The sequence below is a fragment of the Scophthalmus maximus genome, chromosome 13 (assembly GCF_022379125.1).
Source record: "Scophthalmus maximus strain ysfricsl-2021 chromosome 13, ASM2237912v1, whole genome shotgun sequence".
Taxonomy (NCBI): Eukaryota; Metazoa; Chordata; class Actinopteri; order Pleuronectiformes; family Scophthalmidae; genus Scophthalmus; species Scophthalmus maximus.
Genome location: NC_061527.1, coordinates 12218409 through 12239360, shown reverse-complemented (window position 1 = coordinate 12239360; position 20952 = coordinate 12218409). Strand labels below are relative to the sequence as shown.

Sequence of the window (20952 nt, the reverse complement as noted above, 5' to 3'; positions counted from 1 at the left end):
TCAGTTTTTCAAATCATCGACTTTGAGATAGTAAGTTGTTCCTTATGTTTGAGAGTCAGCCTCAGGGCTGGATACCAGTGCTTCAATCAGGAATTAAATGAGAAGAATTTAGTTTCATTTTTTTAAATTCAGGAATAAATACTGCTTTTTACTGTATGCAGCCTTAAAAAAACTGCTAATTTCCGACATACATATCCATTACTACACTATAGTTTTCAGACAGAAGTAGGTTAAAGGCAGATTTCACAATTTCAACTTTTTCATGGTCTGGTGCGAACTATATCATGGTCTCAGGCCCACAGCCATTAACAGTTCTGAGATCATCTATGTAATATCAGCTCATGGTTAAGTGGACACTGATTTGCCCACTCAAAACCCCCCCAACAGCTTGAAATAAGAATTACTTGCTAGAATGTCCTGCAGTTTAATGGAAACAACAGCATATAATCATAGAACTATTACGATAATTAGATGCAGTCATCTTCTTTGACTACAGCAGAATCGGTTTATCATGAAAACAGTAAGAGGATAATTCCAGCATGACATGTCACTATCTACACCAATTAGCTGATAAAATATTATTGGTGTAATAGTGAATCCCCACTTGACAGGAGACTACATCATAATGTGTCCCAGTGCTGAAAATAAAAAAGGACTGTGTTTTAAACAGATGCAGAGATTTTGCTAATTGCTAAATGTCTCTTGTTCCCCGATGACCGGTTTTGGTCCAGGGGTCGTCGCCAGCGCCAAATCTTTATCATTCCTCGTCGCTGTGAAATTTATCAAATAAACACTGCCCTATTCAAGACAGCGGTGCTTCCATGTCTTTGTTGCTCCTCGTGTGGTGATAAATCTTGATGTTTCTTGATCCTTCAAGGAGGACAGATTTCACAGGGTGCCACACATCATTTCCTCATGTCAAGGCCCGAGAGGACGGGCAGCGGAGTGGATGATAGCATGCTCGTGTGTGTGTAGTGAGCATGTATGCACAGTGAGGTCACTTTTGAGCAGCTGCAGAAGGACTTTTCCTCACTCTCAGACAACAGAGGGGAGGTTCTGCTGTCACTGAATTGTGTCACGATTGAAATCGTGGAGCACTGTAGAGCTGTTTCTGGGTCAGTGGAGCCGGTGCATGGAAAAAAAGTGATTCTACGAAGTCCTTTCTTTTTCATTAAAGTCATGAAAATGGAATAAATTACATTCAAAAATAAGTGTGCACATTTTAACGCAAATAAACATAATAATCACAGTCTCCACTATGTTGCTGCTATGAAAAATAATCCTCTGATTGCAAGTAAAACAAAGCCCGGCCAAAAGCAATCAGCTGCAGTCTTTTTAGTGCTTTTGCAACTGGGCCATACATATTTGAGACAAAACACTCTTGTCAGTAATTACGCTGCGGCTACTGCACACGACCTGCCTCAGTTTCCAGAGAAAGGCCTGACTTGTGTCAACAAAAGCACCCTGACCAAAGCTGCTGTGTAAGTATAATCGCTTAATTATCATCTGGTGCATGTGGTCTGCTGTAGATACATGCATCCCTCCACATCAAACATGCAGGGAGACAGTTTAAGGCCACACACACTCCTACGGTGCTGACACATCACACCATGCTGCTCACCAACATGCACAAAATATCAGTAGGTCCGTTCAGGAAAAGATGCCAAAAAAGCACTTGAGTTTTTTTACTATTGCAGGAAAGAAACAAGGTTAAGTGAGGTAAAGAAGAGTGAAGGAGCAGGGGAGACAGAAGTGGCACTTTTTTAGTGGGTAACAGGATTTCTGTTGCACTCTGGCTGCTTTCCTGGACCTGGCTCAGGATGTTTTCCTGGACTGTGGAATACGGTAATAGAGAGTGCGTTTACCAAATCCCAGAGCTAACTGCTCACAGCTCAGCTAATAGTCCTGAACAACAGAGGATATAACTCGACGCATCGGCGCCAACTGGGGCTTGGCCAATCTCACTTGGTGTTATTTCTATTATATGATTTATTTTCAAGGGACTGTGAAAAATAAATGAAGTTTCTTCTTGCATCTGCATGTAATGTAATCCGGAGAGTTTGTTAAAACATACAGTGCAAGCTCAATGCTGCCAAAACATATTGATTTGTGCTGTCATTTAGATCAGCTGGCTCTGGTAAGTACCATAAGTCTCTTACAACCCGGCTTAACACATTTTAATGGTATCGTGAATCAGTTCCAGTGACACCCAATGTACTATAATATGGTTTTACCAATTTAAGTAAGGACCCCACACAAAAGCTGCTTTCAGATATGTTCTCAAGTCCTGACATTTTCCTGAAATTTTCCGGAGGGGGCTGAATGTGAGAATGCAAATGTCTGCGAAATGTTGCTCCGGACCTTTTCCAGAACTTTTCCAGCCAGCACAACTAAGTTAAGTATTTCCAGAAAGTATCCGAGAGAACCCATGTGAGAATACAGCAGGAAAATCTCAGGAACATTCACAGCGAGCATGTTGCTGACTGTAATCCTCCAATTCTATCCCTCCTCTGCCCAAATGCCACCGTTCACCCAGGGCCAAGCCACTGCCAGGCGGATTTGATCCCTTAATGAGCATGAACACTGTTGTTTAGCCTTGCCTAACTCGGGGTGGTGACACGGAGCATCAAAGTGGTTAACCAATCGTCATGCCGGTTGAAGGGATAAAGCCTGGAGGATAAATGCATGTTAGCAAATGTTTCCTGTTCAATCAAACCTCTTCAGTTCTTGGTCCTTACCTGATATGAGTTCATGGAGGCTGTAGCGGTAGCGGAGGTGATCGTGGCCCTCGAACTTCTGCGGTCCCTGGCACAGGGCCCGACACTCCACGTCTGCTTTATAATACTCCACCAGAGCCTCCTCAAACAGAGCGATGGCTCCCTCAAAGTCACCACTGTCATACAGCCTCACTGCTGCGGTGAATGAGCGCTGTGGATGGAGGAGAGGTGGAAGACTGGGATCATTATTTATGATTTTTGGTTCAGCGAGGCTATTCATCCTTGACTTTTAAACACAAGTAAATATCTGCTTCTTGTTTTCCAACACGGTTAAAATACTGTAAGTAAACCTCAGCATGTAGCCAACTCATTAAAGCTCTTGCACATCCTCTGGTGCACATGGAAGTTTCCGGCAGCAGCAATGGTCATTTCTTTAGAATCAACAGGAGGACAAGAAACAGTTGCCAGAACAGAAAGGTATTATATATGAATATATTTTCTCCAGAGAAAATGTGCACACTAGCTTCATGTAGAAATGATATACAGAGAAGCTGAGTAACAGGTGAAGTTGTAGAGATGCACATTTAAATTCAATAATCAGTTTGGTTAAAGTACCAAATAAATCTTTTTAAGATAGATTTGCACTGAGTGAGTGTCTATTGTTTTCCTGAAGGTAGAAGGTCACACTCAGGGAATGAGTTTCACTTGAAGGGAAAGAGAATCAGGTTGGCAAAAGAGAGAAAAAACAGACAGACATTGGAGCAGCAGACAAAGAATCCAAAACTCTTTGGCATTCAGAGCTTTACCACATCCAGCATTAAAAGGCCCAAATGAGTTTCCAGCCATTAAGCTGCAAGGGCCATTAATACAAAGGGCCCTTTACATAGTGTGAACATCTGCACTTTCACCCTCCAGGAAAGAACTGACGTAGAAAGACCAGAATCATTGGCCAGACATTTTGGTAAGGCTGAGAAAAGATGGTTAAACGGTAACAGGTCATTAACCAGAAAGAGGCCTGGCAAAGAGATAGAAGAGGAAAAGAGAGACGAAGAAGAAGAAAAAGCACTGTATCTATAACGAAACTAACATATTTCCTGGCTTACCTGGTGAGGCCGGGCTTCTCGGTCTACAAAGTGGTCCTCCTTGACGCCCTGCAGGTCTTTGTACTGCTCCAGGTTCTGACCCATCTCCACATGTTCTGGATTGGCCTGGAAATAGGTGTGAGCTGCCGCTGCTGCCTTCTCAGGCTGCTTCAACTAGAGAGAGACGGGAGACGGAGAGCGAGAGACACTTGAATATACCAGAACAGACGTTGATACATTTACTGTACAACTGCTCCTTTAACTCATAAGAGCCTTAAAAGCACACAAACCAAACGGATGAAGTTAGTTACAATCCAACATGAGAAACTCTGCTGTGCTGTTACATAAATCTCTAATTAGCGTTAGAATATGTGACAGAAAATTTAGAAATGTCAACAGTTTCGACAAAATGTATGTTTCCCCTCTGAATCTTAAGTTATCTGCCTTTGGAAGACAAGAAAAAAACCCAGACAATCTGCGGACATTTCTCTGAAGCTGTTGTTGCAGGAAGATCAAACCCCCTCAAAAATAAGCCATTCAAGGCTTTCTGAAAAATAGATTATCGGTAAGTAATTGGGACTCCACTTGAAATGAGTGATGCTGACAAGAGGAAAGAATGAGCAGATATACAGAGACAGATTGTTCCCATACACATCCTGTCATTAGGGAGAGCTCTCGTCGTTACAGCTAATATGATAGATGAGGTCTCCGAGCTTAATGGATGGTGGGAGTATTAGAATGAAACAATCACCACAGGAATTATATCCACTTCCCGAGAAAGGCATCCAACATAGACACGGGGAAAGACGCTGTTAAAATTTACAGAATAGATGAGAGAAACACTGAGAGGCAGGGGAGTGTATGTTTGTGAGTGACACTGAGACACAGCAGACCACGTCCTGTGTCAATGACCTAAAGGTTTGAAGGATTAAACCCAACAGCTGTCCTGTCGGACTCAGCAGCAACTCTAACCCAAACAGATATACCTCTAAGAATAAACCTCAGAATATGTTTTAAGATTTTTCATTCACAAAACAATATAGTACCTTATGTGTAAAATGGTCTAAATAAATTCTAAATGTTTTTATCAACATTAATCGAAATATTATCAAATTCATAATAATGAAAATAATGAGAAGCAAATGAGAAAAGACTTCAATCACTTTGGAGTTTTATCAAATATTAACATGGTTAGACACTGGTCTTCATGAATATCATTGAATTTGTTTGGAAATAAGTCATCTGAAATATTTAATTACCTGAACTGCATTGTGCCATAACACACATAATGACAAATACAATTCAACTCATATTTTGAAACATCATCAAGATCCCCCCCCTCAAAAAAAATAATCATAAACTAAAATCATATTCAATGACTTAGACTCCAAGTGTCCATCATGTCTGACTGCAACATCTTCTATCTGAGGTTCTTCTTTTCCTTTCTCGTTGCTACACAGAGGCGGCACACAGCCCACTACACATCAGGTAAGACACTGTCCTTTAACATCAAAAAGAATACTCTCTGGTATCAACACAACTTCTCAGAGATGAAGATTCTAGATGTCTGGTGTGAGCTTGTGTCTTGTAGCTTCTTAAAGATGCTATTTAATCCCCTAAAACAAAGAAAAAGGAATGTTGTAATAACTTGACTGTCAGAACATGCCTGGTTCCATTCGGATAAGATCCTCAACAGCCTGCACTGATTCCAGCTCAGCACGCTCCTCCATCAAGTCAAGAAACAGAGCCTGTTGCCCTGCCTGACCTCGGACGCATGTCAGTTTGCTCTTTCCTCTTTCCCCATTTATCCTCTCTTGGGGTTCAACAGTGATTAAAGTGGCACAAAGTAGGAGAGAGACGTGAGGTTTGTTTCAGACATGAAGTCAGAAAAATGTCTGAACAATTAGGTCCGGCCAGATCTCCTCTGTTATATCACTTGTCAAAGATTCATGTGTGCCAGGAAAGATACTTTTTACACCCCCCCCCGCCCCATCTGTCCTATTGGTTTCATGGGATGAAATAGCAAGACAAGAATTTGGAATTCCCAAATTAATAAAAAAATCGAAAATTGTTGCACATACCAAAGCAACAAAGCGCCTTGTATTCTCTATGGGGGAGGGTCATCATTTCCACAACGTCTGCAGAAAGCATCATAAAACAGAAACGGAACTGCTGCGTTAAAGAAGCAGAAATTCTTTCCCCCCACGTCTCTCTGAAGAATCACTCCCCTTGAGCCGCTTTCATGTGGGAGCAGAAGAGGCAGGAGAGAGAAGCAGCTGGACATGCTTGGTTACACCAGAAAGGCCACAGAGTGAGGCGGCGTTGTGCGCATTCCTTGAGTCGGATCACCTGGCTGAGCCGATGGGACACGCCGAACATCACCAACCACCCACCAGTGGAGGTAGAGAGCCTCAGAGGGGCTATAGGTAAATGTTACATTACGGGTTTCTTATGCATTTTTGTGTTTCATGACATGTGTTATGAAATACTGAATTTAAAAAATGCCTCTAGAACATAGAGCTTTTTTTTGTAGTGCTAATTCCTTGATCAATGTTGTTGTTTTGAGGCTCTCTTTTTCACCAGCTCAACTTTGACGCCTCGGTTTCATATTTCCGATGCACCTTTGATTAACTGTTGACCACCAACACATGAGTGATGGTCAGGTTCTAATGTGATTGAATTTTGGAAGCAAGAAAAGTATAGAATTTACATGACGACAAACTGCGCTTGCATGTAAAACAAAAGTAAATTTGCAATAGGTCTTAGGAAAGATGTGGACATAAATGACTTACTAATGCAGACACAGTAAAACCTGCAATGCATTAAACTGATGAAATCAGTGACGGTATCTGAGGGTAGATTTTTCCTCCAACTGATGGCGCAACCTCTAGGACACAACTTTGCTCTTTCATCTTTCCTCTGCTGTTGCATTCCTCACAAAGCCTTCCCAAGATAATTCAGGGGGAACATCCTCCTAACGCACCATTGTCGACCGGGCTTCACTGGAGCTGATAGTCATCTGTCGATACTGTATTGTTCTGTCTAGACTCAACAGCAAAGATCACACAGGCTGAGGAGGAAGGAGATGAAGGGGAAGTTATTCTGCAGTCTGCCCTCACCTCCTCCTCCTCCTCCTCCTCCTCCTCCGGCCCCGGCTGCCCTCAGCCCCTCAGGGACGACCTGGCTCAGGTCGGAGGATCAGCTGGAGGAGGGGAGGGGTTACTGCAGAACACCAAAGCAGCACAAGCAGCTGTGGTCAGCCACTGCCAGATCTATTGTCCTGAGTAAAGAAACCCACAACCTGGGGGAGCCTTGAACATGGAACACGTATTCTGTATCTTTCCTCTTTGATTGTAGGCTTTCATGACTGATAAAACACATCCAAGACTGCAGGGGTATCTTAAAAATTAAGCATTTTAAAACTCAAATAGATTTCTGTTGACGTAGCCTCAGGGCTTGACCCATTGTGATATGGGATTTAAGGCACCCTGGCTCACACATACTAGACAATAACTTCTACTTTATGGAGACAGATAATTCAGAATGGAGGATTTCTGGGAGTCTGAGGAGTGTATCAAATTGTATTTAAAAAAAACTAAAAAAAACGTGGAAAGTTTGAATTAAAAACACATGCTCATAAATCAAGGTGAGCAGACTGAAAGGTGAAAACACCTCCTCAGCAGACATCAATCACGGTCTTGAGGTGAGTTTGCCATTAAAGTGAATGTTGTAATGGAAAACAATACAGCCCTGCAACAACCATGCACGGGTAAATCAAAATGACTCGTCTCTCCAGTGTGTGAGGAGAAAAAAGGACAAGAAGAGATGATGCCGTCTGTCCGTGTGGCCACTGTGTTTCTCTGTCGCAAAAATGGTGTATAAAACTGAATATTGCACCATCATTAGGTTTTGATAAAGAACATTTTCCGTAAAAACAATTGATAAATAATTTATAGTTAAAAGGATCAGACTGAATTGGCCTGCTTTTAGCTAATGCAGCAACAAAACACCAGTTGAGTTAAGGTTATACTTTATCACATTATTTAAAAACCTGGTAAAAATAAAGTCAATCCACCAACATGAAACGAGAGATATGGGATAGCTACTTTATAAACTGTACTGCAAAAAAACTATCTATATCATCATCATATTGCCCAAACCAATGCTGAGCTGTTTTTTTCCCCTGGGAAACTGCATGTGTAACTGTTAGTTATCCCAATTAAACCGCAGTGTAAATGTAACTTTTGAACAGCTGCTGTTTACCACCCCAAACACAGACACACTTCAATCTAAACTCTGTCAATGAATTTTGACACAAAACACGACTAGATGGAAAATCACAGCGACACTAAAACTCTGCCGTAAATATAGCTCATCTTCGAACACGTCCAGAAGTGTAGATCTTTGTACCACATGAGGACCTTTTTCCCTCTCACGTGAATTTCACAGCAGCACCTGTAGAGATGAATAACACTGCCGCTCAGTCCGAGCCCTCGGTTTGCCCTCGTCACTTAACGGCAACCTGTCTCCGAGCTGCCGGACCGCCCTGCCACTCTGAGAGAAGTGCTCTTGATGTGGGCCCCGACCTGTGCCAAGCCAAATGCACATTTGCATGCCTCTCTCCTCTGGGCCTCCTGCTCTATTCACAGGTATGTTAATAGGCCTCGGCCGGCGCCACAGATGCAGGGATGATGTTGTGACAAACAGCACGTATCTCCGCGCCACAAACAGGCCTGCAGGGAGCTGCACAGAGGACTTGACAGAGGCCGATCTTACCACCCAAAAAATGACTGAGGAGCTGGCAACAAGCGGTCACACCTGGCAACCGCAGCGCTGAATACTTGAGAGACGAGCCGTTTGAAAGAGTTTCTACGGCTCTCGAGGGGGTTGGGAAAGTCTAGCGATGTAGACAGAGGTTAGTGTTCAGGTCAACAGTGGACACAAGCAGCGCCTCAGTTCAACGCATCCACACGTAGAGTATTTTAAGGTTAAAGCACACAGAGCTCTCGCCTAAGTGTCCTTCGCACCCCAGGTTCTTGAAATCCGGTCTTATAGTTTTATAAAATGCTGTACAGTGCTTTGAGGTCCAATGAGCACATTGCTGTATTATACACAGTTGACTTCCTAGCTGAAACTGTATCTTCTCTCTGCTACCTGTAACAATACACCCACACCATTCCAGACATGTTTAGTCTGAACTCGCTGAAAAAGAAGCTGTTGCAGTTAAAAAAGCATTTAGCTGCAGTATTACGGTCATATAACTTTTTTTGTGCATGTAAAATGTCTGCAAAGTCCTTCTCTCTCACAGAAAACACTGTGCATGAAATGCCTCATTCGAATTCCTGGCCTTTTTTTTTTTCTGTAAAGAGTCAACATCACCAAGTACTTTATAACAACTCCAGGCAACTTTGGCTTAATTTGGTTTGGCAGAACCGACACTACTGTTACCATGGCTACAGCAGTAGCAGTAGGAAGGGGCGTGACTTTCATGACACGCGCTCACTCGGCAGCTGAACATTCATAGAAGTACGGACCAGCTGAGCGATCAGCAGACGGCAGAGCCAAGAGCCGAAACAGAGCGTTTCATGAGCAATACAGCAACGAGACAAATAAAATGCACTTTTATTAAAATTATGAACCTTATAATGGCCAAAATGTGGGCACTTCATCCTTTCAACAGTACAGCATGGCCCTGGAACACTTTACATCGAAAAAGATTCCAGCGAGAACATCTGCGAGCGTGATAACAGTGTTCACATGCAGCCAATAACAGTTTTACGGCCGGCGAAGGAGAGCAGTTGTGTCTGCGTCTGGAGGTCAGCGTGATACGGAGGAACTGTCACATCAACACGAACCAAACCCATTACTGCAGGAGGTGCAGTCGACGAGTGCTTACATCTCACCTGACATAAACAACCACATGATAAAGATGTCGTCAATCATGACAAAAAATGTTATCAACTAAACCATGAGCTAAACAGGTTACTCCTTAAACTATGGCCTTATGAACACAAACACACTGTTGCTGCACAGCTGCGCCTTCACCATTCCAGTCATCTGCATGAGGAGGAGCACCGAGTCTGTATTTACCGACACAGGCTGTGTTTTGATTGGGAAGAATATTTACGCCGCTGTAAACAAAGACGTCATTTTTTCGAACCAAACCCATAGAAAGTTTACCGTCACTAAACCAATAATTGTGTCACGGAGTGGAGGGTGTGGAGCATATTCTTCTTCACTACATATTCATCCACCCAGCGAGCAAGTGAACATAACAATAACTGTCTTTGGATTGGAAACAAATCCTGAGTGTAAAAGAGTCTCAAGACGTAACACACACACACAAACATTTAAGCAGTTCAAACGCAACATGCGGTGGACTTTATGACAAGACAAGAAAAGGACAAAAATTACAAGTTTGAGTGTGTTGAATGGATTTTGGCAAGAAACATCTTCGCTGCCTGTGCAATAGACCTCAGGGAAGAGGAAGATGAAGAAGGAGTGGAAGTGGAAGTTGGGAGTTATTTCTACTGGAAGGAAATCATGGCTGACAGAAAGCAACTGTTTTGCTTTCTTCTTCTTCAAAAAAAGAAATCATTTCATTATTTTCTTGCATTAGGAGGTTTCAGAAAGCATCCTGCTGCTTCTGCTTTTGCTCAAGTTTTGTCAAAATGGTGGAGATTTCTTGCAGCGTCACCTCCTATTGTTACTGATCAACTTTTGGACCAGCAGTTTCTGTGTCAGAATTGCCAAACATTTGGTTTCTCAAACATGAGGATTATCTGTTCTTCATGCTATTAAATCAAAATAAATTGAATATTTCAGGTTTTGGACTGTTGGTCTGCCAAAAAAACGGATCATTAAACCTTGTGCTCATTGTGATGAGCTCATTTTTCATTGTTTTCTGATGTTTAAAATAAAAATCAATGGAGATATTTGTTATTCTTGGAATGATATAAACCCATTTAACAGAACCCATTCCCAATTATGAGTGGTACATTTTTTTCTGGGCAACTTATTGAATTCGAAGAGGAAATGCACAGTAGTCTTTCTATCTGATGTGTTTCCACCACATCCACTTAAGTTTCAAGGTTGAGAAAACATATGCCACTTAAACATCTGGTTGGAAAGAGGATTGAGACCATTTCACAATACTTGTGAATCATTAAGAAATGGGACACATTGGGATTACACACGCCTGGTGAGGAACGCTGCACACGCCCACGGACTCGGTGATCGCTGTAGCAGAAGTGCCGAGTGAAGGTACTGGCTCCGATTACTGGCATGAGGAACTCACTATTATCGGAAATTTTGTCTAAATGGCTGATTACCTCCCCATGAAGCGAGCGAGCCACTTCCTTCCACTCCGGGTTGTTTCACAGGCACTCTGATTGACGATGCAAGGAACGTCAGAAGTTCCTGGAAGTCTGGAAAATAACTTATTCCTGTTTTTCTGTGCTTGTACACTGAAAGATCCCCCGAGTGGAAGACAAGACGCGGACCCTTATCCAACCAGAATGAGATCGGATCTGTCAGGATGGAGATGAAACATTGGACTGCACACACTCGCACATATGTGTCAACACGCACAAATTAAAACACCAAAGTATACAGAGGCAAAGGGTGAACATGACGTGTTTGTGGTGCTAATTGGACAGAAATAATATCATGACCTCTTCAAATTTACCTCCACATCATGCGCCTGTAAATCTTTCATTTCATTAACTCCGTAGCTTTGATGGACAGCAACCAGCTTCAGCACATGCTTACTGTACACACCGGTCACATAATGTCTTCACTGTACACCGACGGCATGAATACGGTGCTTGATAATCTCGGCTAAACGAACCCGACAAGGGTTTGTTTTTGCTCTGCTGCCAAATCAAATAACACTTTCACACAAGATCTGGACAGCAACTCCTACATCTGCCGTGCTTGTCAGGAAACCAGTCAGCCGGTCAAAGTGTTCATTACATGCAATATGGCTAACATGTTAAACACATGCTGGGGAGGGGGAAAAGAAGTGTTTCCTCTTGGTGATGTCATGGGTAAAAGCTGTCTACCTTGAAGTCCTCCCTCCCTGCCTCTCTTCATTGCTCTCTCCATCAAACTCCCTTCTTTCTCTCATCTGTGTAGTCCCTGCTGACAGCCCGGCACAGTGGCTTCTTTCTGCCCGTCCTCGCCCCGCCCTGGGCCAGAGCATGTACCTTCTATAAGGTCATGTCAAAGGAATGTCTGAAAAAGCCTCAACGCTGTCGCTGCTAAAAAGCCTCTTTCTTTACGCCGTGAAGTCACGGGAGCCATGACACGCCGGGATAAGCGGACCCTCGCTGCTTCCTTCGTCGGCCTCTTTCCTTCGGCTTTCCCGAAAAATCCCTCGCAGAGACCTACAAAAGAGTGGTGGAATAATAATACCACTGTGCCCAGGAGCGAACCATGACTTCGGCTTTGTGCTGCATGGCCGAGCTGTGTTTTAAAAATGCTGGCTTTGATCAGGGGGGAAAGTGAGCGAACATACTTGACCACAGGGGCATGAATGCACTGAGAGCCCAGAATGTGGAACAGACGTGATCAGGATCCACAGCCTATTAGTTATCAAAACACAATTCGTGTCCATTATGAGCTAATCTGGATCAGGCGACTTGAACGGAGCTGGTTGTTTGCACATCTGTGGCAGCGTCTGCCCCGTGGCTGACGTCACATGGCCCTAGAGGGAAATGACTGCTTCCATTATCCTCTCCATCTCCAGTGACAGTCCAGTTCCACTTTGTGGGAGTTACCACTGAGAGACTACACAACCTTTCACTCCAACCTATCCCATGGCCACCCGACACCCCGGCAGCTACTGTATCCTTAGTCAACCGTCACACCCCCTTTCGCGTGTCTGATCTCGCTTCCTGGGCAGTTTCGGGACACACAGGCCCAGCTTTGTGTGGAAACCTCAAAAACACAAGGTGTGTACATTTCAAGTAGTGCAGACGGGGTGGAAAATCACCCATAATGTCTTCCTCCTCCTCCCCCTCCTTCTCCTCCCAACACCTCTCTCACGTTCACTCCTACCTAAACACACACTTTTCCCTCTCAGTAACTTCTAAAAACAGGCCTGGTTAGCCGACATCTTATTTTTACACACACTATCCTCTGATCCCACACTCCACCAGTTTCCACTCACATAAAGGTACCTTCTTTCTAGGCTGGAAAAACACGCTCCGACTGCTCACACAGACCTGAAATGTGGCGCGCAGTTGTGTTTTGTCTCTGTCACTTTGCCTTCAGTCAGGGTTGTGGTTTGTGTATTGAAAGTTTATGTCTGTAAATGAGCTCACGCATGGGATATCTCACATACTAGCAGTCATGCTTTCCACAGCAACCACTGCTTTTCTTTAAAGGAGCCATATTATGCTCATATTCAGGATAAAAATCATCATTTGGGTTGGTTGGTTTCAGCTCCTGCCCCTTTAAGTCCCCCCCTCCCAATGAAGCCCAGTCTGCTCCAACTGGCAAGCAGGCCCAGTCTGTTATGATTGGTCAACCGCTTCCAGCACATGTAGGAAGTTTCGGCCTCTTCTCTCGCTTTACCTAGTATCGGCCGGACTACGGACGAGCAGTTTCCAGGAGCTTCAGGAGCAGAGTTTTCGGTCTGGAAGACACCTGTACTTTCTGCTTTTTAACTTTGCAAAAACTGAAAAAGCGTTATGTCTCCAGTAAACTGTTATTTGCTAAACGTAAAACTGCTTCCAAATGGACATGCATGTTATACCTCCAATCTGTAGAAGTTTAAAAGAAACACACATGAACTTACATGAAGCCCGGGGAAAGCATCACTTACATCAGCTTAATGTCGATCTTTTCCTTTAAAGCATTGAAGAAAGTAGCTCAAAATTCACTAAAATCTCAGAAGAGAAGCACAACACCAACCACTTCAGATATTTTGTAGACCTCTCACTCTTATTTACCTATAAAGCTCCCGAGATGAGGGGATTTCCCATCTGAGAATATTTTGTTATGAGGAAAAGCACATTTTAAGGAAACATCTACAGGCACGCCGCTCAGAGACAGGGGTCAAAGGTCGCCCTTTCACACGAGCATGGCCACTTTTCCACTGCGGCTGTAAAGTGCACCAGGCTTGAGAAATAAAGGAAGGCGAGCATGACGTGGTGTTTAGGTGTTAAATCAAAAGCATACAAATGTTTAGTTCACACACAACCAAGTCTAGAAGCATAAACTCAAAGTGTGTGTGAGTGTGTGTGTGTGTGTGTGCGTGCGTGCGTGCGTAAGCAGACAATGCAAGCATTCATTCTGCTTCTCGGTTCTCAGCCTGTCCGGCCTCCACATCCCCCAGAGAAATATTAAATATTTTCGTTCATGTTGAAATGAATCTGGTGGTGAAGCAATGAGCAGAGAAGGGACATTACAAAATGCCCAAAACATTCAACTTCAGCTGGTGAGAGATTGAAATGCATCCGAGGACCAGGGCTGTTTCCTAAGACGGGGGAGTTATAAATTTAGAAACTGTTGGAAGCCCTGACGGGCGTGCAAATTTACATTTGTTTTGCAAGGAGGTGTGACCTCCAGAGCAGCTTCCTGTGTCACTGGAAAATGTTCATCAATCAGCTGTCAAGACAGAAACATCATCCTTTACCCCCTAGATTATAGTATGTAAGGTTAAAGTGCCCTGAAGAAGTATTTCCTGCTTCGAGCTACAAACACGGTTCAACCTCACTCTCTGATGAGGTAATGGATCCACCTTTTTCTGGGGGCCAAACTCAGACAATGACAGAGAAGTTCTGTTCATTGTTTCATCACAAGCTCAGCTCATCAATCAAGCTGCCCCCCTGCTGAGCACTGGAAAATCACAACCCCCCTCAGGCATATACCTGAGACAGTATGGTGAAGGGCAAGGAATGGCCAAGAAAAGTAAGCAAAAACAGTAAAGCCTGATTTGAGGATTACCTCGAGGAGAGAAGAAAGCATTCCCTTCAGTCTCGTCCAGAAGCTGCTGGTGGTATGCGAGCTGGAACTAAGCTATCCAGATCCACAGCCAGAGAAAATGACAACCAGGAGAGAGACCAGAAGTCGACTATATACAACCATCTTAAAAAATGGTCCCGTAATGCATCCACTTGGCCATAAATTAAACTTAATCCTGCTATGCACTGAACAGGTAAGAAGGTGTGGACTTAAATATCTTTCCTTCATTATTTCCTTTCCAGGGCCTTCCATGGAGATAGATCCTCTGCAGAGACCACAGCTATAGAGAGAATGCGACTGGATTTGGGATATACTCCCTCTGGGGTTGAACAGTCAGACTTTATGGCTGGAGGAGTGTGCGTGCGTGCGTGCGTGTGTGTGTTTGTGTGTGTGTCACTTAAAAACAAAAGACATTCCATTTCAGAAAACATGAGCAGAATGACTTTTGGTTGTACTAGTGAGGGATACACTTTGGTTTTCTTCCTCTTTTTCATTTTACCAATTCCTTTTTTTAATACAGCAAATTAAAGAACAGCTGTGGCTTAATATTTATCCAATTTGGGTTTTTTTAATTTGAAGAGAGTAGTTGAATGTGAGAGTCGGGATCACTCACACTGTCTGCAGCTCCTTTCTGGGCGGCATTCCCCACCACCAGCTGATATTATTTAGCATGTTATTTTAATTACAGAGGAAATCTGAAAGCTTATATAAGACAGGCCTCCACTGGGTTCTAAGAAATGGAGATTAAAAAAAAACATTAAGTCCAATGTCAAGTTAATAGAGAAAAATATGAGGGGAAATTAATCCCCATGCAATAACTCCTATAAGGCCATATAAGATTGAAAACCTTTATGTAAGAACACAATGTTGTGTATAAATTTTACTGACAGGCTGGAACCATTATTGTGGATGTAAGAAATTCTTGACATAGTTGAAAGCCAAAATAATAACTGATGTGCACAAACACTCACACGCCCAGACACACTCACTTTTATATTCACCCCACGAGGAGATCTTGGCACAGGCTGCGTGCATGCGACAGGCAACAATAACTCAGATTTATTGTAAGAGCATCAACACAGTCAAAACACACTCTGTTCATAATGAGACCTAACAGAAAGCAGATCAATATTCAGTAGAAGTGTTGGGGGAGAAGCTGACAGAACCTCATTTCAGACATGTTCGCTCCCCGTCAACACTTCACTCTGGGGGTGCAGGTGAAAAGACGACCTGGCCGCCATGCATTTCATCTGGCTCTTCACACACGCTCGCTGTGAGTTGGGAGTGTGTGGACACGTGAGAAAACTATGACTTGCGAATGTGTTTGCATGTGCGAGAGGCCATGTCGGCCGGTGTGCGACCGCGTGGCCATAACTCTTCTATACGACTGCATGCACACAGACGAGCAAGGTGAGCCGTTTACTGCAGAGTGACTTTTGACATGAAGAGAGAAAAGTGAAATGGGCTAAAAGTGTTAAAGCATTCAGCTAATTTGAGAATTTGCAGCACAATAACTGTGAGAACTTCAAATAACAAAGCAGCAGGGATTTCAGGGAGGATTCCCGCAGGTAACATGAAACACATGTTTGAAAAAGACTTTAGATGAGCATCTCCAGCCCTGGTTGGAAAATATGTTGGTTGTGAAAAATGTATTTGCAGAAGGAGAAGATTTAATTGTAATGGGTTTTTATGTTCATTGAGTTGTAGGGACATCTACATTGGTATTTTAATCCTAAAGCCAGTTTTACTTCATCTCTAAAGACTAACACAAAGGTTGTTTGGTCGGTGGAAGAAGGGAACTCTTACACGATACACAAGGTAAGGCAGCAAGTAATGATTACTTTCATTATCAATTCAACTTATCGCAACCTAACAGAGAGAAAAGCAGGAAATTCTGACAGTTTTCATATAACCATGTTTTCAGCTTCCTCGGTGGAGATAAATAAGAACCAAACACTGAGGTACAATCTCTCTGTTGGCCTCGACAGAGCTTTGTGCTGCCTTCAAAAAAACACAACATGGTCCTGCTGCTGCTGTCACATTACACAAATCTAGCATTCTTGACACACAGCATGCTGACTGGAATCCAGGCCAAACTGAACCCCCCCCACACACACACACCCTATTAGATTCAAGTGTGTGTGTGTGTGTGTGTGTGTGTGTGTGTGTGTGTGTGTGTGTGTGTGTGTGTGTGTGTGTGTGTGTGAGAGAGAGAGAGCCCAAACAGTGTTTATGCACGTGGGTGTGAAATCTATGAGCAGATGTTTTAAAAAAACAAAAACAAATGATCAGTTTGTGCTGTGTTTGCTTTCAAGAGAAATGTTATTTGCTCTCAGTTTTACAGACGGGATAAACAAGCGTGTAAAAGACATAAGTAAGCGAAGTCTGTGCCCGTCTTCTTCCTCTCTGTGGCTTAACCCTCTGCACAGGCAGGGACTCCCATGTCCGCCTTCTTCCCTTTGATGCGACTGGCTGTGAGCGGACTGACAGGGCTTCAGGTCGGGGGTCGTGTGTATGAAGTTATTGACATCAAACCACCTCTTATATGTCCAATACATGTTCTCACATCTTTCACAGCCATTAGTTTGGGAAAAAAAACCTGAGCAAATTTCAAAGCATCCATATCAGTGATCATTTTGCATTAATATGCATATTTGAAGGTTTATAACTTCAGTAGCTCATTCATGTATGAAGTTATTGACATCAAACCACATCTTATATGTCCCTCACATACTCTCACATCTTTCACAGCTGTTATTTTGTGGAAAAAGCCAAAGGAAATGCCAAAGCATCGATATCAGTGAGCATTTTGCTTTAATATGCATATTTGAAGGTTTGTATCTTCAATAGCTCAGTCATTTATGAAGTTATTGACATCAAACCACCTCTTATATATTTGTGACATCCTCTCAAATCTTTCACAGCTGTTAGTTTGTGGAAAAAAACCTGAGCAAATTTCAAACCATCCATATAAGTAAGCATTTTGCTTTAATATGCATATTTGAAGGTTTGCATCTTCAATAGCTCAGTCTTTGAAGATACCAGGCCGATGACCTAGCAGTGAGACATCCTATGGGACGGCATGCCTCACATTCTCAAGCAGTGACGAAGAGGCCGTGAAGTTTAGTCGAGACACACTTCTGGGGGCCACCTCGGCAGGCACTCAATGATGTGAGGCAGAAACAGCGAAGAGTGGAATGCAAAGGACGTAGCTCCGATACAGCAGGAAAAGTCTTTGTTTGTACTCAACTTCAAGGCCCAGTCAGCGCTGACTACTGTGTGCACACATTGTACTTTGAAATTCAAAACCTGCCGACACTTTGCTGTGTTTGTTTTCTAATTTGAATCTTTTATTTTGGTTAATCAGCCCCCCAGGTTGACGACAGATGAGACGAGTTTAGATCGGAGCAGCTTAACAGGCAACAAGTCAAAAAGACATTGTCTTTCTTATATTTGAAATAGTTGGCAGGCAGGGAGTTTGAGACTAGCCGAGACACTCATCCATACATATATTTGTTTTCCAAATTACCAGTCAGTATGACAGCAAGATTTACAGATTTAACCACCGAAGAAGAATGCCTGACGTCCAGACTCATTAACGACAACAGATGTAAAGGCCTCTTACGTTCACACTCCACTGCAGAGCAGACTGGAACTGCACTGTGGAAAACTTCTTTCATTCACTTCTACTACTTTGGTGGGATTTACAATGGAAATCTGGAGGTAAAGGAGACGTTATTTCAAAAACTCCTAATAAAAGAGACGAGTGTGTGTGTTGTAGGGAAAGTGGTGATAATAGGTCCGGGTATAGGACGGCTTGGCTGCACCATGTAGTCAAGGCCGTGGTTTTGTACAACAACATGAATGAAACAGCGAAGAGCTGAGTCCTGCTTGTAACGTCAGTGATGCTTCTGACTCAGCCAAGCATTTTTTATTTATGTGAATGCTACTTGGCTGAAATGTTGAGACTATCAGAGGACACCATCATCGAAAGTTTATCCAGAAATAAAAACAAACGATGCCAAAGCCATGCTAATCTTTTACAATCCTAAATTCAGACCTGGCAATAACACGCTCCATGTGGTTTTTCCTTGAGGCTTTAAATACGGTCCCGGCTTGGATTTCCATCCTCCTATATGAAAAGCTGTTTCCACTTCAGCTCTCAATTGTTCTTTGTTAAAAGGGGCAACCCTTACATGCCTCTACTGCTGGAGGTCTGGGATCCGCTAGCAATGTGGGTGCAGGCTAATGGCACCAACTTGAGTCCAAGTCGGTCCATTTGGTTTTTATTCTATGACAAATTAAAGAAAGAGGAGTTAGTTAGAGGAGCTAAACTCTCAACCGAAGAAGAAGAAACTGAGTCCGGGCCTGGATCCTCCACGGTGCGGAGGGACTGTCATTGTGAGAGGTGGCCCACATGGCGGTTTGTTTATAATCTCACACTATCTGTTTGTCTGTTTATAACATTCTATTTCCTGTTGTAGCAGAAACCCAGCATGGCCACACACTGAGGGTCCCACAGTTTCCTCACCTGTCTGCGTGTGTGTACATGAAATAAATTCAACACTTGACTCAACACGACACACTTTTATCAGTGAGACTCAGACAGAACTTTGATTGTATGGAAGCATACCCCCCCCATGAAAAAACCCCCACCACCATCCCAAAATAACACCTTCCCCTGAAGCTACTATCAGAGCTCAGCTCTGTGGGAGATGAAAATAATCACCTCTATCTCTCTGGAAAAGATCTCATATCCTTCAGCGATGGAGCCTCTTGAGAAGACTTTCACAGGGAAGGAGGCATATGACGGACCGCCTCCAGATACGATCAACAAATCTAATTTTGATGTTTCCCACACAGGCCAGACATCTGTTATGTAGTTTCTACAATCAGTGTGAAAAGCTAACAGTTACATAGACCCATTGCACAAATCTAGTGGTTTAAGACCTAATATTTAGTACATCAGTACACTGATGATCAGACTGTATAACACTTATTATGTTCACCATCTTAATTCATAGTGAATTTGGCCAGAAACAAGCTTAGACAATCTAACCTGTCGACCTGATGATGGCGATGGGGGATCACCCTTAAAGTCTGTACCGAATTTAATGGCAAAAAAGTTCTAAAAAAATGAAATGTCAAATTCTCGGTGGCGCTAGATGAAAAGTCAGGGTGATCCCCAAAGGTCACATCAACTGGGAAGCATGAATGTCTGCATAAAATCTTCACCATCAGTTTACCATCGATTATTGGGGATATTTCACTGGATATGTGAAAAAATTGGACCTGCTGGTGGTGCGAGAGAAAAAGTCGCACGATCATTGATTTCAATTGACTTCGATCTTTGATGGCCATGAATGTCTGCGAAAACGTCCATGGCAATCCTTCCAATATCTGTTGAGGTATTTCAGTCTGGAGAAAGTGGTCGTCTCTGGAGCCACCCTGCAAGTGTTGCTAAGAAGTGATGTGAAAATCTAGGAGGAAATATGGAGTAAATGTAAACTGTTTAAAAGCCTGTAGTTTGAATGCAGCTCCACCGACTGGAGAGGATGCCAGGCTAACGGCGTACAGACTGAAGTATAGCACAGGATTCATCCTGACACTGTCTCAGCAGCAGCACCATCCATATGGAAAAACTTGTGTTTGTGTGTGTGTTCTTCTGCTGAGAACTTCCCGTGAGAGTCAATGACTGACAGCAGCAAATACCTCGATGTGAGCCATCCTGAAACACTTAGAGAGACAGAGACGTCCGTCAGCACCCCTCGGTGTGCATGGCAGAGCAGCCCACCTGCCAATGCTTTCTGCTGCTTTCATCCCAAGTCACAGGTCAATAAAATCAATACACTTCCTACAGTACGACCGATGTGTCTTGCGTTATGCTGAGATTACTGGTTGAGGTTAAACGAGAGTCACTACGAGTTCAGTTTGAATAGGAGAAAAGGTGGAAGAGGTGTGTGTGTGTGTGTGTGTGTGTGTGTGTGTGTGTGTGTGTGTGTGTGTGTGTGTGTGTGTGTGTGTGTGTGTGTGTGTGTGCGTGTGTGCGTGTGTGTGTGTCGGCAGGAGGAGGATACATGTATAGAGTTATTCCTTGCTCATGTGTCCCACCTGCGTCGACTTCCCTGCCTGTGTGTGTGGTCTCGCATGTGTACACCTCAGGCCCAGGGTTGTTTGAGCGT

General features: G+C 43.3%; 1 protein-coding gene across 1 annotated transcript in view; it reads right to left on the bottom strand.

The window, feature by feature from the left end:
* p3h2 (prolyl 3-hydroxylase 2) overlaps nucleotides 1–20952 on the bottom strand; it is a 49129-nt gene that overhangs the window by 9766 nt on the left and 18411 nt on the right. The window contains exons 2-3 of the mRNA XM_035646627.2: nucleotides 3821–3973; nucleotides 2739–2928 (exon numbers count right to left, since the gene is read on the bottom strand). Coding sequence (XP_035502520.2) covers nucleotides 2739–2928; nucleotides 3821–3973 — 343 coding nt within the window. The remainder of the gene's footprint in view (nucleotides 1–2738; nucleotides 2929–3820; nucleotides 3974–20952) is intronic.